The 17,810-nt window shown below is 40.4% G+C and overlaps 2 protein-coding genes across 2 annotated transcripts in view; one reads left to right on the top strand and one right to left on the bottom strand.

Annotated features, from left to right (window-relative positions):
• Nucleotides 1-3,431: 3,431 nt before the first annotated feature.
• On the bottom strand, nucleotides 3,432-7,612 carry LOC121556967 (gamma-secretase subunit PEN-2). The gene is made up of 4 exons (XM_041870850.2): nucleotides 7,470-7,612; nucleotides 6,962-7,072; nucleotides 4,032-4,136; nucleotides 3,432-3,725 (listed from the first exon to the last, which is right to left on the bottom strand). Exons 2-4 carry the CDS (start codon nucleotides 7,020-7,022, stop codon nucleotides 3,586-3,588), a joined length of 306 nt encoding a protein of 101 aa, XP_041726784.1. The 5' UTR covers nucleotides 7,023-7,072; nucleotides 7,470-7,612; the 3' UTR covers nucleotides 3,432-3,585.
• An 820-nt stretch (nucleotides 7,613-8,432) lies between these two features.
• The window catches only part of LOC121556964 (histone-lysine N-methyltransferase 2B-like), a 49,411-nt gene continuing 40,033 nt past the window's right edge, over nucleotides 8,433-17,810 (top strand). Inside the window, 2 exon segments of the mRNA XM_045212630.1 lie at nucleotides 8,433-8,830; nucleotides 14,687-14,765. The gene's annotated coding sequence lies outside the window, so the exon portion shown is untranslated.

The raw sequence follows: 17,810 nt of genomic DNA on the forward strand, positions 1-17,810 counted from the left end.
GAGTATTCCTCAAGGGCGGTCCCTGTGCTATCGAAGCCTTTGATAACAACTAAAACAAAACTATAATTCCCAGGGGGTCTGGTGGTTAATCCAAAGCAATGCAAGGTGCCCCACAGCGAATAGTTCCCGCCTCATTATGTAAACTGGTTGAATGCGGCACTTGTATAACTACAACCAGTTAGCAAGTCGGGAATTTCAGAGTTTCCTAGTTCCGACTACTACCTGAACGTGGCAATATTCACATGCCAGTGCACGTGTGATAATAGGAATGTTTCCATCTCATGCACCTTTTTAATGAACCCTTACATGGTTGTTTTCCTTGACACCTGCTGAGAGCGCTGGTGGAGCCCCTTTTGGTGATTTGGCAATTGGCATTCAACACTGCCAATAGCGGTAATCTCAATACCGTGTTCTGCCAGGCAACAGTTCAGCCTCTTCCTTCTTGGGATACACTTCATAACGGACTGGACTGCTCAATAATTGCTGGTACAGATTCATTGAAAACCCCTCCAGAACAATTTCTTTCTGATATTTTAATGATTGTATTTTCTGACAGGCTTAATTGGAATGATGATATCCATTAGTCCTACACTGCATAAACTGTCCTTATCCCCGGTTATCAATTGGTGCATGGTAAATCAATGTTTACCTCAGTTTATTAAACAGAGGTTGGACAAGGTCACAAACATTGTCAATGTCACACCCTGTAACAATATTTTCCCAAACACAGGAATGTTAAAGATGTTACAATGTTTCTCCTATAGGTCTACATACTTCAGATGTTTCTGTTAAATTGTTTATGTAATTAACTTTTGATCAATGTGAAGCAGGTGTTGAACACACAAATCTTTAACCACATTGGCTTTATTTGGAAATATTTATATTCGAAATAAAAATTATTCAATATTTGTATTAATTCTATAATTTATACAGAGATAGAAATCCCAAAGAGAGGGATGAACAAATCTGTGATTAATGTTGGCAAGTTTCTCTGAGCCACTTTGTCCTGGAGAGGAATGGGGGCTATTAAAACGACCATATAACAATTAGGTCATCATGACATGCAGAGTGAACATCATGTTCTACAATTACACTGACACCACATCCACAACAATGTCATATAAGCCTCCAGTATGTCACAGGTCTTAGCACCTCATCGATTGGGTACCTTATGACCATCCGTCACACACATCTGATTTGGGTTTACATCAACTGCCCCATGACCCCATTTAGAGCAGACAGCCGTGTGACTTCTACAACCCTGGCAGACACAAAGGACATGTGTTAAGTACTGTAGGTGGTGGGATGACGTGCCCTTCCTGCCATGGCGTCGGTTGGTAATAGAAGTAGAGTCTTTGACTCGGAGTACCTAAAAATGGCACCAACCATAATCCTGAAGGTGTGTGTGTGGGGGGGGACATTTGCTACAGAGAGATTGAGTTTCATAATAGGCGCCTAAGAGATTGGCCAGAGGCGGAGCTCAGTTAAGCACTTAAAAATCATATATCGCTGCAATCATAAAGTACTTTACTGGCTAATATCTCATCACTGTTGGAATTGTTTACACTGTGAGAGCACAAAGGAGCCTATGAATTAATTATCTGGGAAAAGTATGTTGTCATCATGAGCACTCAGTGTTACAAATACTCACATATTAAACACAAAGCCAATTGGATATTGTTATCCAAAGCTATGCACATAGCCATCATATTACTCATAATATCCATATGAGCCAAATTTCTAATAAAATGCACACTAAACCACAATCCAGCATCTACAGTGGGGGAAACAAGTATTTAGTCAGCCACCAATTGTGTAAGTTCTCCCACTTAAAATGAGAGAGGCCTGTAATTTTCATCATAGGTTCACGTCAACTATGACAGACAAAAAGAGACATTTTTTTTCTCCAGAAAATCACATTGTAGGATTTTTAATGAATTTATTTGCAAATTATGGTGGAAAATAAGTATTTGGTCAATAACAAAAGTTTCTCAATACTTTGTTATATACCCTTTGTTGGCAATGACACAGGTCAAACGTTTTCTGTAAGTCTTCACAAGGTTTTCACACACTGTTGCTGGTATTTTGGCCCATTCCTCCATGCAGATCTCCTCTAGAGCAGTGATGTTTTGGGGCTGTCGCTGGGCAACACGGACTTTCAACTCCCTCCAAAGATTTTCTATGAGGTTGAGATCTGGAGACTGGCTAGGCCACTCCAGGACCTTGAAATGCTTCTTACGAAGCCACTCCTTTGTTGCCCGGGCGGTGTGTTTGGGATCATTGTCATGCTGAAAGACCCAGCCACGTTTCATCTTCAATGCCCTTGCTGATGGAATGAGGTTTTCACTCAAAATCTCACGATACATGGCCCCATTCATTCTTTCCTTTACACGGATCAGTCGTCCTGGTCCCTTTGCAGAAAACAGACCCAAAGCATGATGTTTCCACCCCCATGCTTCACAGTAGGTATGGTGTTCTTTGGATGCAACTCAGCATTCTTTGTCCTCCAAACACAACGAGTTGAGTTTTTACCAAAAAGTTATATTTTGGTTTCATCTGACCATATGACATTCTCCCAATCCTCTTCTGGATCATCCAAATGCACTCTAGCAAACTTCAGACGGGCCTGGACATGTACTGGCTTAAGCAGGGGGACACGTCTGGCACTGCAGGATTTTAGTCCCTGGTGGCGTAGTGTGTTACTGATGGTAGGCTTTGTTACTTTGGTCCCAGCTCTCTGCAGGTCATTCACTAGGTCCCCCGTGTGGTTCTGGGATTTTTGCTCACCGTTCTTGTGATCATTTTGACCCCACAGGGTGAGATCTTGCGTGGAGCCCCAGATCGAGGGAGATTATCAGTGGTCTTGTATGTCTTCCATTTCCTAATAATTGCTCCCACAGTTGATTTCTTCAAACCAAGCTGCTTACCTATTGCAGATTCAGTCTTCCCAGCCTGGTGCAGGTCTACAATTTTGTTTCTGGTGTCCTTTGACAGCTCTTTGGTCTTGGCCATAGTGGAGTTTGGAGTGTGACTGTTTGAGGTTGTGGACAGGTGTCTTTTATACTGATAACAAGTTCAAACAGGTGCCATTTATACAGGTAACGAGTGGAGGACAGAGGAGCCTCTTAAAGAAGAAGTTACAGGTCTGTGAGAGCCAGAAATCTTGCTTGTTTGTAGGTGACCAAATACTTATTTTCCACCATAATTTGCAAATAAATTCATTAAACATCCTACAATGTGATTTTCTGAATAAAAAATTTTTTTTTCTCATTTTGTCTGTCATAGTTGATGTGTACCTATGATGAAAATTACAGGCCTCTCATCTTTTTAAGTGGGAGAACTTGCACAATTGGTGGCTGACTAAATACTTTTTTTCCCCACTGTAAGCTCAATACTTTATTACAACAAATAAAAAAAGGCATACACTTCCGTTTCATTTAGAATTTAATGAATTGGCGGTACAGTTTTAGCCTAATGAGAATAGTTCTAGCTACAGTATATGGGACATGATTTGGTGCGTATGAGTGGTCCATCAGTGACAAAGAGTGGACTGAGGAAGCTTTCTTGTTTCCTGCCTTGTCTGTCTCAGGGAATGCCAAGTGGAATGGTGAAGGAGAGGTAGTCGCCCACCTCACCCCATTCTGCTCTGAAGTGTTGGAATATGGTTATCCATGTGGTGAGTACTGCAACCCACAGTAGCAACCCCAGCCCTGATCGCTTTACATCTGAAAGAGAGATGTAATCTATTGTAGTCATGTTTGCATAGAAACTGCATGCTTTCACTGATACTTAAACTAATGTTAAACTAATACAAAGCCAACTTTGTTTTAGCTAGATCATCTTATCTCATGGACCATAGGCCTACATCTCATAAGACACACAACCTGTAACATAAATGTATTATTTATCCAGTATGTGGATGAGCCACAAGAAACCTGGACTTCTAATAATTTGTACAGGAATCTTTAGCTATATTAATTCACAGCACTTTCTCTGTGTACATATACTCTGATTGGCTGATTGACACTCACATGTTTTGATCTGGAGTTGTTCAGTATATGTTGGCTTTACAAAGGCCTCTTTGAAAAACCACACCACATTCACCAGCCACAGGAACGGAAGGAATGCAAATCCCCCTGATGTAGAGAAAGTCATTACAGTATTACTACATGATTCTTGCATTATATATTATATACACTACCGTTCAAAAGTTTGGGGTCACTTAGAAATGTCCTTGTTTTTGAAAGAAAAGCAATATTTTTGTCCATTAAAATAACATCAAATTGATCAGAAATACAGTGTAGACATTGTTAATGTTGTAAATGGATATTGTAGCTGGAAACGGCTACATAGGCGTACAGAGGCCGATTATCAGCAACCATCAGTCCTGTGTTCCAATGGCACGTTGTGTTTGTTAATCCAATCTTAATCTTTTATTTTTATTGGCCAGTCTGAGATATGGCTTTTTCTTTGCAACTCTGCCTAGAAGACCAGCATCCCAGAGTCGCCTCTTCACTGTTGACAGTTGAGGACCTGTGAGGCGTCTGTTTCTCAAACTAGACACTCTAATGTATTTGTCCTCTTGCTCAGTTGTGCACCGGGGCCGCCCACTCCTCTTTCTATTCTGGTTAGAGACAGTTTGCGCTGTTCTGTGAAGGGAGTAGTACACAGCGTTGTACGAGATATTCAGTTTCTTGGCAATTTCTCGCATGGAATAGCCTTAATTTTTCAGAACAAGAATAGACTGACGAGTTTCAGAAGAGTTTCTGGCCATTTTGAACCTGTAATCGAACCCACAATTGCTGATGCTCCAGATACTCAACTAGTCTCAAGAAGGTCAGTTTTATTGCTTCTTTAATCAGCACAACAGTTTTCAGCTGTGCTAACATAATTGCAAAAGGGTTATCTAATGATCAATTAGCCTTTTAAAATGATAAACTTGGATTAGCAAACACAACGTGCCATTGGAACACAGGACTGATGGTTGCTGATAATGGGCCTCTGTACGCCTATGTGGATATTCCATTAAAAATCAGCCGTTTCCAGCTACAATAGCCATTTACAAAATTAACAATGTCTTCACTGTATTTCTGATCAATTTGATGTTATTTTAAAATGGAGAATTTTTTTTATTTTCCTTCGAAAACAAGGAAATTTCTAAGTGACCCCATATTTCTGAATGGTAGTGTGATATATATATATATATATATATATACACAGTGAGGGAAAAAAGTATTTGATCCCCTGCTGATTTTGTACGTTTGCCCACTGATAAAGAAATGATCAGTCTATAATTTTAATGGTAGGTTTATTTGAACAGTGAGAGACAGAATAACAACAAAAAAACGCATGTCAAAAATGTTATAAATTGATTTACATTTTAATGAGGGAAATAAGTATTTGACCCCCTCTCAATCAGAAAGATTTCTGGCTCCCAGGTGTATTTTATACAGGTAACGAGCTGATATTAGGAGCACACTCTTAAAGAGAGTGCTCCTAATCTCAGCTTGTTACATGTATAAAAGACACCTGTCCACAGAAGCAATCAATCAGATTCCAAACTCTCCACCATGGCCAAGACCAAAGAGCTCTTCAAGGATGTCAGGGACAAGATTGTAGACCTACACAAGGCTGTAATGGGTTACAAGACCATCGCCAAGCAGCTTGTTGAAAAGGTGACAAAAGTTGGTGTGATTATTCGCAAATGGAAGAAACACTAAATAACTGTCAATCTCCCTCGGCCTGGGGCTCCATGCAAGATCTCACCTCGTGGAGTTGCAATGATCATGAGAATGGTGAGGAATCAGCCCAGAACTACACGGGAGGATCTTGTCAATGATCTCAAGGCAGCCGGGACCATAGTCACCAAGAAAACAATTGGTAACACACTACGCCGTGAAGGACTGAAATCCTGCAGCGCCCGCAAGGTCCCCCTGCTCAAGAAAGCACATATACAGGCCCGTCTGAAGTTTGCCAATGAACATCTGAATGATTCAGAGGAGAACTGGGTGAAAGTGTTGTGGTCAGATGAGACCAAAATCGAGCTCTTTGGCATCAACTCAACTCGCCGTGTTTGGAGGAGGAGGAATGCTGCCTATGACCCCAAGAACACCATCCCCACCATCAAACATGGAGGTGGTAACATTATGCTTTGGGGGTGTTTTTCTGCTAAGGGGACAGGACAAATTCACCGCATCAAAGGGATGATGGACGGCGCCATGTACCGTGAAATCTTAGGTGAGAACCTCCTTCCCTCAGCCAGGGCATTGAAAATGGGTCATGGATGGGTATTCCAGCATGACAATGACCCAAAACACACGGCCAAGGCAACAAAGGAGTGGCTCAAGAAGAAGCACATTAAGGTCCTGGTCTCCAGACCTTAATCCCATAGAAAATCTGTGGAGGGAGCTGAAGGTTCGAGTTGCCAAACGTCAGGCTTGAAACATTAATGACTTGGAGAAGATCTGCAAAGAGGAGTGGGACAAAATCCCTGCTGAGATGTGTGCAAACCTGGTGGCCAACTACAAGAAACGTCTGACTTCTGTGATTGCCAACAAGGATTTTGCCACCAAGTACTAAATCATGTTTTGCAGAGGGGTCAAATACTTATTTCCCTCATTAAAATGCAAATCAATTTATAACATTTTTGACATGCGTTTTTCTGGATTTTTGTTGTAGTTATTCTGTCTCTCACTGTTCAAATAAACCTACCATTAAAATTATAGACTGATCATTTCTTTGTCAGTGGGCAAACGTACAAAATCAGCATGGGATCAAATACTTTTTTCCCTCACTGTATATATACACACAACATTGTGAAAACATCAATTCACAACAGTAACATTGGATAGTTCATGCAATGTTTTTATCTTTGAACTATGCCAGGGGACAGAAATCCCCTGGTCACGTGACTTATAATTAGAGAAGAACAGCACTTGGTGGTTCACTCTTACCAACTTACCTAAATAGTATTTCCTGCAGAGGGTGAGTTTCTCCTCATTGGGAAGGCGCTCTAGGTTCATGTTGATTTCCTGTTATTTCCCCCTTCGTATTGACAGCTTTTCAAAGAGACCTTGAAGTATGAAGGAAGAGTATAAAAGTGAGAGGGTTTGATGAAGATCTAGACTGTCTGTAAAATACGAGGGTGCCCCCTATCGATAACAGCGGGAACAAGTCTTGTCATCCCACTCAACTTTGGCCTGGCTATCTGCCCAGATTACACAGATCCGCGATAAAATAACATATTTCAACACCACTGTTGCGAACTATTGAAGTATTTTGAGGGGAAATGTGTAGGCTCGTAGCTAAGTTTTGAAAAAGCAGTCGAAAATACTGCGTGCTGATATCTGCGCTAAGATAGCTGGATGGCTAACTATATGCTACAATGTTAATAGCAATATCCTATATTCCTCTATAGGAAGCACTATTACAGAAAAGACAGAATGAATAATATTTGCAGAGGCTTTTACCTGTAATCTTTAATTATATAGACGTCAAATAGCTCTAAATTGCTCGAGAATTTAACGTTAAACAACTCAAAACATCAACACAAAAGAGCATTTCCCCTCTGCTTCCTGCTCCAGTTTTTTGTAGAGGGGGATGTGACGTCCACACTGGTCCCCCAGTTCATTGTGGGTAATGTAGTTCAGCTAGCGTACATGGCATTTAAATGAAAATATATTTAAACAGTGAAATTAACTTTTGCTCGTAGTAAATCACATTTGATTGCTGACTGCAGATGATCTGAATTGCCATGCAAAAGATATGCAAAATATGTGCCTTGCAGTTGCAAAATTACTGTAAACCTGCATGTCTCATTCTGTGAATAATTTCCATCAGTGAAGTGTATTGCAATATACAGCCTATATCCCCCCACAATTCTCCTCTTATCAATGCAAAAAATATAGGCCTAGACTTGTGGATGTGTAATTCTTCTTTTCAAATTATGTTTAGAGTTTGATTTAATTGCATTGACTCTCTTATTTTCAAATTATGTTTAGAGCTTGATTTAAGTGCATTGACTCTCTCTCTCATGTAAGGAGCGCGCAGATCATCTACAGTGGTTAATTCAGTATGATCATATCAGAAGACGACGACAAGCCGCTCGGCCACTGAGTTATAGGGACAAGCCTAAAAATCTTGGTACAGCGGTAGATAGCCATTCACAAAATGTGTATTTTTTTTTGCATGGAGGTAAAACTGGGCCTTGTAGTTAATTATCAATAATCGTAATGGTTGTAATCAAACGATGATCGAGCAAAGTGTCCTTTGTTTAATATCAAATGGGTTTATTACTTGCATTACAAAGCATATTGCATTGCACACACCACTCCTATAAATTCCAATCATCATTTAAATAAAGATTTGCAAGTTACCCTGTGAAGCTTTCCCGTGGAAATACTTCATTTCCCGGCAGCCTTGCGGGGTCCCCCCCTCCCTATCTCGCGCCTTCCCTCTTGTCTCACCTCAAGTTGCTATCGGTGTTGTTTTTGAAGCTATGATGGCGGCAGCGGGATGCGGATCAGCAACCGCGGCTGCCATAGGAGGGCAGGTTGGTACTGCTGCACCCCGAGGTCGCTTCCCTGGTCGGCCTTGGTCGTCTCGCAGCCGCTTGCGTTCTGAGAAGCGATGGCAACTCGACCGATCAGGGGCAGAAGCTGACGATGCGACTAATGCTGGAGGCCCAAGGCCCACAAGCCTGGTACTATCGTTAAACGAGGACCAGTCTCACTTGCGCTTACTTGGGATAGAGTCGAACCACAAGAACCTAGCGGAGGCTGGGTACAGCTCAAGTGGGAGCGAAGAGGTGAGAGCCCAAATCGCTGCTGGAGTTAGTATTTTTTTGCTTATTTTATCATGGCATTTTGGTTACCTGTGTTGGTGTGTAGTTTTGTGTGTGTGTGTCTTGTAGAGTTGGCTCCGTTTCATAATACTTTGCTATAAGTGTCAACATTAGTTAGCTAACGTTAGCAGTAGCCACTTCATGGGATGTTCGTCAATAGCGCTAGCTAACAAAGAAGGGGAAGGCTAATGTAATGTTTGTCTGCATTGGAGATCTATGGTTAGTTAGACATACGATTTACCACGAATAACTTACACCTACGCTAGATAGTCAGGTATTTGTCTTAAGTTGGTGTTTAGCTGGTTTATGCCTGTAATTGCTGCAGTGAGTAACGAACGTAGCTACATAAATGTTTCTATGAATTCAAGAGGGGGAGGGGCTACGTCATAAATACTCTCTATGATAGCTAGCTAACTACCGTTTATGGGGATCATTTCACGTTCCTTTAAAAAACATGGCTTGCAGAATGTCACCCAGGTCCGTTTTTTGTCACAGTCACTGAGTCAATCAATGTAACGCTTGCTAATGTAACTAGCTTGTTGGAGAAGTCATTGGAGGGAAAACTATGATAACGAAACCCGGTAGTGGGTAAATTTGTCATGATGTGAGATGCAGTCCATTTTTTATTTCATTACAAGCAAGAGAGGAGCACCACTCAAAAGCATATTAGATGTTTCGATTTGACATATAAATGACCTAGGCCTACCTAATGACTGCAAGTATTCATATGTTGATAATCTGTCTTGGACCCTAGCTCTACATTAGCTGACAAAATGCTGCTGCCATAATATCGACTTTATTTGCATATTAACAGGCATGTAGCAGATGTAGCTAGAGGCCTGCAACCCCTCCCAAGTTCCCAGGCATGACTGGGTAAATTGCTGCTGGTTTCTTGGTAATGCAGCTTTGTTCATGGATGGTGAGGCATTACCTGGAGGAGGAGAGAATTTGAAAGATGTGCTTGGACTGTTTGTGAATGATTAACTTAACTAGTTGATGTAATGGCTTGTCCCGTGCACTTGTGTTGGGTTTGTAATGGTATAGTTTGGTGCTCAAGACTAGCACGATAATCTACAGGTAGCTTAGTGGGTAAGAGCGTTGTGCCAGTAACCGAAAGGTCGCTGGTTCTAATCCCTGAGCCGACTAGGTGAAAAATCTGTCGATGTGCCCTTGAGCAAGGCACTTAACCCTAATTGCTCCTGTAAGTCGCTCTGGATAAGAGCGTCTGCTAAATGACCAAAAATAAAAATAAATAATCCCAATGATGGTAAACATTTGACATGAGAGACCTATTCCAAGAAGGCAGTAACCTATAATAATATAAATATAATATGCCATTTAGCAGACGCTTTTATCCAAAGCGACTTACAGTCATGCATGCATACATTTTTGTGTATGGGTGGTCCCGGGGATCGAACCCACTACCTTGGCTTTACAAGCGCCGTGCTCTACCAGTTGAGCTACAGAGGACCACACTATACTATAACACTATACTTGGTCATTTCCATGTAAAAGGACCCATGAGCACCAACACGAAGTTCGTAGGAGAATATCAAATTGGTTGTCAAATGAAAGCTAAGAGTCTATATTTTTGGAAAATGAAGGCACAGATCCATAAAAATAAATACATGTCATTTTATAAATTAGACATAAGTAATGACTTTCTGGTCAAATAGATGGAAAAGGGATCTTAGAAAATATCTACCAGAAAGTCATAAAAGGTATTAGAAATACATCAAAACACAATGTTGAAGTAAAGACACCCTGCCAACTAATATCATCAATTATATTTAGAAATTATTTGCCTTTAAGTTGAAGAAAAATGTCCTTGTGCCTTGTAATTCCATTACCAAAATCCCACATCTTTAAGATATTTTCACATTTCTCTCCCTCATGTGGAGGGAGGATAATGAACGTTCACAGAAGTAACAAGTAAAGGTAGACCTACCAAATAGTTAGTGTTTTTACTGATTTTTTTGTTGTTTATCAATTATTTAGTAATCATTAATACAGCAATTGTCAACAATGGGAAATCATAGTTGTCACAAACCACAGTTGAATCACCTGCTACTGTCCTCTCTCCCACTGGCATACTGTTACCGTGCACTCGGAAAGTATTCAGCCTTATTCTGAAATTGATAACAAATATATATTTCCTCATCAATCTACTCACAATACCCTATAATGACAAAGCAAAAACAGGTTTTTAGAATTTTTAGCAAATTGATTAAACATTAAAAACAGAAACCTTATTTACATAAGTATTCAGACCCTTTGCTATGAGACTCGAAATTGAGCTTAGGTGCATCCTGTTTCCATTGATCATCCTTGATGTTTCTACAACTTGATTGGAGTCCACCTGTGGTAAATTCAATTGATTGAACATGATTTGGAAGGTCCCACAGTTAGTGCATGTCAGAGCAAGGAATTGTCTGTAGAGCTCCGAGCCAGGATTGTCGAGGCACAGATCTGGGTAAGGGTACCCAACATTTTCTGCAGCATTGAACGTCCCCAAGAACACCGTGGCCTCCATCATTCTTAAATGGAAGAAGTTTGGAACCCCCAAGACTCTTCCTAGAGCTGGCCGCCCGGCCAAACTGAGCAATCTGGGGAGAAGGGCCTTGGACAGGGAGTTGACCAAGACCCCGATGGTTACTCTGACAGAGCTCCAGAGTTCCTCCTTGGAGATGGGAGAACCTTCCGGAAGGACAACCATCTCTGCAGCACTCCACCAATCAGGCCTTTATGGTGGAGTGGCCAGACGGAAGACACCCCTCAGTAAAAGGCACATGACAGCCCGCTTGGAGTTTGCCAAAAGGCACCTAAAGGAGTCACACCATGAGAAACAAGATTCTCAGGTCTGATGAAACCAAGATTGAACTCTTTGGCCTGAATGCCAAGCATCACGTCTGGAGGAAACCTGGCACCATCCCTACGGTGAAGCATGGTGGTGGCAGCAACATGCTGTGGGGATGTTTTTCAGCGGCAGGGACTGGGAGACTAGTCAGGATCGAGGGAAAGATGAATGGAGCAAAGTACAGAGAGATCCTTGATGGAAACCTGCTCCAGAGCGATCAGGACCTCAGACTGGGGCGAAGGTTCACCTTCCAACAGGACAACGACCCTAAGCACACAGCCAAGACAACGCAGGAGTGGCTTCGGGACAAGGCTCTGAATGTCCTTGAGTGGCCTAGCCAGAGCCCGGACTTGAACCCAATCTAACATCTCTGGAGAGACCTGAAAATAGCTGTGCAGTGACGCTCCCTATCCAACCTGACAGAGCTTGAGAGGATCTGCAGAGAAGAATGGGAGAAACTCTCCAAATACAGCTGTGCAAAGCTTGCAGCGTCATACCCAAGAAGACTCAAGGCTGTAATCGCTGCCAAAGGTGCTTCAACAAAGTACTGAGTAAAGGGTCTGAATACTTATGTAAATGTAATATTTCAGTTTTTTTTTAATACATTTGCAAACATTTCTAAAACCTTTTTTTTGGGGGGTCATTATGGGGTATTGTGTGTAGATTGATGAGGGGGGGAAAGCAACTTCATCCATTTTAGAATAAGGCTGTAACAAATGTTTTGTGTGGAAAAAGTCAAGGGGTCTGAATGCGCTGTATGTTTTGCCCCCCCAGTTAATGTTACCTCTCCCGGGTCTTACTGACAACTACCCATGAGACCCCTTTCTTTGCATTTACTGTAACTAGCATCTGAACCCACTGAGCACCGACCGACACCGGATGTCCATGGACGTTGAAATTTGGTCAGTCCGCCCCGGCCTTGATTTCAACGTCCACAGACGTCGTTTTTTTGGTGGGTCTGGACCGGCCTTGATTTGACCCAAACATAGACGTCCATGATTGGTTCAGAATTGGTCCGATCACCAATCATAGACGTCTATGTTTCACAAGTTTGCACAGTACTGTGAAGCACAGCTGGGTACAGTAAAGAAAAGTAGAGTATAGTTCAGTACGTGTTAATGCAGAATTCTGCGTTTTCTCACGCAGAAAAAGAAGAGCAGGCATAAGATACTGTATCTTGATGCATTTTGTAAACGCAGATCTAAAATGCTTCTTATTGTAAGTTCTGCTCGGCATGAGACTAATTTTGTGCTTCAGTTGCACTTTTCCACTCAAATGAGAATTCACGAACTGGCGTTCTATCAGCAGACAGTGCTCTGACTGATGTGTAGCTACTTTTCTATGGTACTTTTCTCAGTGTAGCCTCCTTTTCTCTGGTAAAATGCAAGATTAACTTCAAGCAACACATTAGTAAATGTAGCTGGCTACGTTCTTTCTATTATAAACAATAGAAATATGATGGCCGTATGTGTTGCGCTAATGTATTTTCTGTGAAGGAGAACTATAGTTGCATGCCCCTGATCACCCTATTGAAACAAAAAATCACTGTCTTTCAACATAAATCGCATGGGAAATGGTTTAAAACGCAGATTTTGATCAAAATGCAGATTTCTGAACTCTAACGCAACCCCTGGTACAGTAAAGTTTGGTACACTAGAGCACACTAGAGTCTACAGTACTGAATAGGGATCTTTAACATTTAACCATTAATTGGTTAGCAGCCGGAAATACATTTGACCGCTTATGTTTATCAGTCTATATAGGTTTCTAACAGAGATTTTAATCTCTGTCACACATGGAACCGCTCGCATTAGGTGCGCTGTTTAGAACAGTTTTTTCCCGCATAATGAATTTTGGCAAATGTTTGAAAATTGTTTTATTTGCTGCTTCATTACAAGAGTTGCATGTTCCATAATAGGCTATAGCCTTTTGACTGTAAGACGATAGGCTTGCTATTGTTGCATGTTTGCATTAAGCGCTTAATGAAAAACGTCAGCACCTTTTCAATGCATATTTTCGGTTGGTCACGCCATTTTACTGTTAGGAAATGTTTTACTGTTTTATTGACCGGTTAATGAGGGTCTTGTTTGGGGGCGGAGATCATGAGAATAATGGCCAGTGTGTAGAATAATACCCATATATGCAAAGTATGATATTGCATATTTTTACGTTTGTGTACCTAATTCAGGATACATCACCATGAAGAGTGACATTCATATCCATAATTATGCATTTCTGTGTAGTACAGATCAGTGAACCATTATGTAATTCCGTTATCATAGTTCTGTTACCGGTTGTAAATCCACTTCACGTAGTGTATTCAATAACCAAAATAGATTTTTCTAAGTCAAGGTGTCATGTCATAGCTGACACCCCATTCTTTCTGCAAACATCTTTGAATCTTAATTCGGATAGTTATTTAAGAGTTTTTGAAAAATGTGGTTGTGTAAAAAATAGAGTGAGATTTGACTGTTACCAAATTTAGCATCTGCACAGTTTTTACAGTAAATGTGTTTTTGTGAAATGTTCTGTGTAAATTGTTCAAAGTAGTCCTTGTGCATAGAGTTGTATGGTTTGTTCAACTTTTAAGTCAATGGTTTTTGTTTAGCATACATTTTAAAGTGAAAAATCGGAGTCTCTCATGGAATTGCCCACTCACTACATGACATTACACAAATCAAATGTAAAAAAAAAAATTGATTGCCATGCCACTGTTCTCCCTCAAGGTTGGGGTATAAAAAAGCTTCTGTAGTCAACAGTACTTGTACTAGCAGTCAATTGCATAGGCCTAGTTGTGTTCTGTTGTGTGTGTTAGGTCATTGTCACATTGTCAAAGCTGTTAGGCCTAATTGTTGCATGTGAACTAATATTCATCCATTTCAAATGCATATTCGGTATCAAACTGTTGTGATGTTATGGAAAATTGTGAAACAGTTGGAAAAAGAACATTGGGTGTCCAAAGTTACTAATCTGTCCTTGCCTTTCAGGGAGAGGATTTCACAGGATTTGAATCTCATCGTAAAGGATATCAAGGCCCCGTACGGTCCAGACATAATCCCTTCAAAAGTAAGTATTAGCCTATTCTACACCTATGCCCATCCCTTGCCACCTATCTATTATTCTTGGGCGGTATTGAGATTTCCATACTGTTCTTCTGCCATCCCGGGATTTACGGTATTACTGGCATAGCACACAATGGGCGCTAAAAACACAAAAAAGGCCCATTGGGAGTCTGTTTACAAAATTAGCACACGTAATAGCGAATTCTCATGGACGCTTTTAGCTACATGCTAACGAGCGCAAACAAACAAACCAATTGCAAAGACTGGCAAATCTAGCTCATAAAGTTATGCAAGTATAGCGAGTAGCCATTTTCAGTGTGGACATTTACAAGCTAATGTGACGAGAGAAATTGTGCAGATAAACAAAGTTGTAATGCATGTTTGTCTGAAGAACAGCACGTGTACACTGAGAAGAGGGGAGAAGAACGGAGAGGAGGACAAAACGCTAGTTGGAAGCACAGGGAAAAAAATGGCAGCTGTACAGATTATTCATCCAGAGCTCTTTGACTTATCAAACACGGCAGAAAGCTAACCGCCCATCTCCTTATTAATTCGGCCACTTACTTAGATAACTAACAAGTAACCAAATACACAGCTGGAGAGTATAGCACATCTTAGACAGTTTTAAGATATCTGATGGCAAACATTTAGTAGTGAATTGCATACAAGTGTAACTTTATCACCTCATGTGCACCACACAACAGAGAGAGACTCACCGATAGATATAGAACGCTATGGACTCACCAGCTCCCACTTTCTCCCATTGTGTTCTTTACAACGAACAAATTACTGGCTGCTGTTCTGGGAAACTATGGTAAGCTTCATTTAATGAAAAATATGACTGGAGACATGAAGAATGTGATCTGCTTTATCTCCTAACGTATCGTACAAGTTGACTGCAGGTATTTACTTAAAAAGTAGCTGCAAATATTTTAATGTATTCAAAAACTTCAAATAAATAGTTTTGACGGTATATGAAAACCATCCCGTGGGTATTTCCAAATACCCCGGTATACAGTATACCGCCCAACCCTACTCTCAATTATTGAATGGGTAAAGTATACAGATTCAGAGCATTACCTGGTTGTACAGTTGAACTACCAAGTCATAATCTCTAAGGTACAAGGGTAATTCTGTGTTACCAGTGAATATAACATCATCTTAATGATCTGTCTTAAACAGTTCTCCAATGGAAATGTTAATGCAGTGGAAATTATTTTGGAATGTCTCATTTAAACTATGCAAAGTATTCACACCCCTTCACTTTTTCCACATTTTTGATTGACTACCTCATCGCTGTACCCCACACATACAACTGTCTGTAAGGTCCCTCAATTCGAGCAGTGAATTTCAAACACAGAATCAACCACAAAGACCAGGGAGGTTTTCCAATGCTTCGCAAAGAAGGGCACCTATTGGTAGATGAATTTAAAAAAGCAGACCCTGAATATCGCTTTGAGCATGGTGAAGTTATTAGTTACACTTTGGATGGTGTATTAATACACCCATTCACTGCAAAGATACAGGCGTCCTTCCTAACTCAGTTGCCGGAGAGGAAGGCAACCGCTCAGGAAAATCGTGACTTTCAAAAAGTTACAGTTTTAATGGTTGTGATAGGAGAAAACTGAGGATGGATCAACAAGATTGTAGTTACTCCACAATACTAACCTAAATTACAGAGTGAAAAGAAGGAAGCCTGTACAAAACATGAATCCTGTTTGCAATAAAGCACTAAAGTAAAACTGCAAATAAATGAATACAAAGTGTTATGTTTGGGGCAAATCCAACACACCACATCACTGAGTAACACTCTTCATATTTACAAGCATGGTGGTGGCTGCATCATGTTGTGGGTGTGCTTGTCATCGGCAACTACTAGGGAGTTTTTTAGGATAAAAAGAAACGGAATAGAGCTAAGCACAAGGAAAATCCTAGAGGAAAACCTGGTTTGGTCTGCTTTCCAACAGCCACTGGAAGATGACAAATTCACCTTTCAGGAGGACAATAACCTAAAACACAAGGACAAATATACAGTGGTGTAAAGTACTTAAGTAAAAATACTTTCTGTACTTTACTATTTGTATTTTTGACTACTTTGACTTCACTACATTCCTAAAGAAAATAATGTACTTTTTACCCCATACATTTTCTGTGACACTTGAAAGTACTCATTACATTTTGAGTGCTTAGCAGGACAGGACAAGGGTCTAATTCACACACATCAAGAGAACATCCCTGGTCATCCCTACTGCCTCTGATCTGGTGGACTCACTAAACACAAAATGCTTCATTTGTAAATTATGTCTAAGTGTTGGAGTGTGCCCCTGGCTATCCGGAAATGAAAAAAACAAGAAAATGGTCCTGTCTGGTTTGCTTAATATAAGGAATTTTCATACTTAAGTATATTTAAAACCCAATGCTTTTAGACTTTCACTCAAGTAGTATTTTACTGGGTGACTTTCACTATTATTTGAGTCATTTTCTATTTAAGTATCTTTACTTTTACTCAAGTATGACAATTGGGTACTTTTTCCACCTCTGCAAATATACGCTAGAGTTGCTTACCAAGACGACATTGAATGTTCCCGAGTGGCCTAGTTACAGTTTTGACTTAAATCGGCTTCAAAATCAATGGCAAGACTTGAAAATGGTCGTCTAGCAATGATCAACAACCAACTTGACAGCTTGAAGAATTCTAGAAAGAGTAATGTGCAAATATTGTACAATCCAGGGGTGCAATGCTCTTAGACTCACCCAGAAAGACTCACAGCTATAATCGCTGCCAAAGGTGACTATAACATGTATTTACTCAGGGGTGTGAATAGTTATGTAAATGAGATTTCTGTATTTCATTTGCAATAAATTAGCAAACCTTTTTATTATTATCATTTTGTTATATAATTTTGTTTTCACTTTTTCATTATGGGGTATTGTGTGTAGATGGGTGAGACATTTCATTTTAATCCATTTTGAATTCAGGCTGTAACACAACAAAATTTAGAATAAGTCAAGGGGTATGAATACTTTCTGGAGGCATTGTACATCATCT

Source organism: Coregonus clupeaformis, unplaced genomic scaffold (assembly GCF_020615455.1).
Source record: "Coregonus clupeaformis isolate EN_2021a unplaced genomic scaffold, ASM2061545v1 scaf0033, whole genome shotgun sequence".
In the NCBI taxonomy this organism is placed as follows: Eukaryota; Metazoa; Chordata; class Actinopteri; order Salmoniformes; family Salmonidae; genus Coregonus; species Coregonus clupeaformis.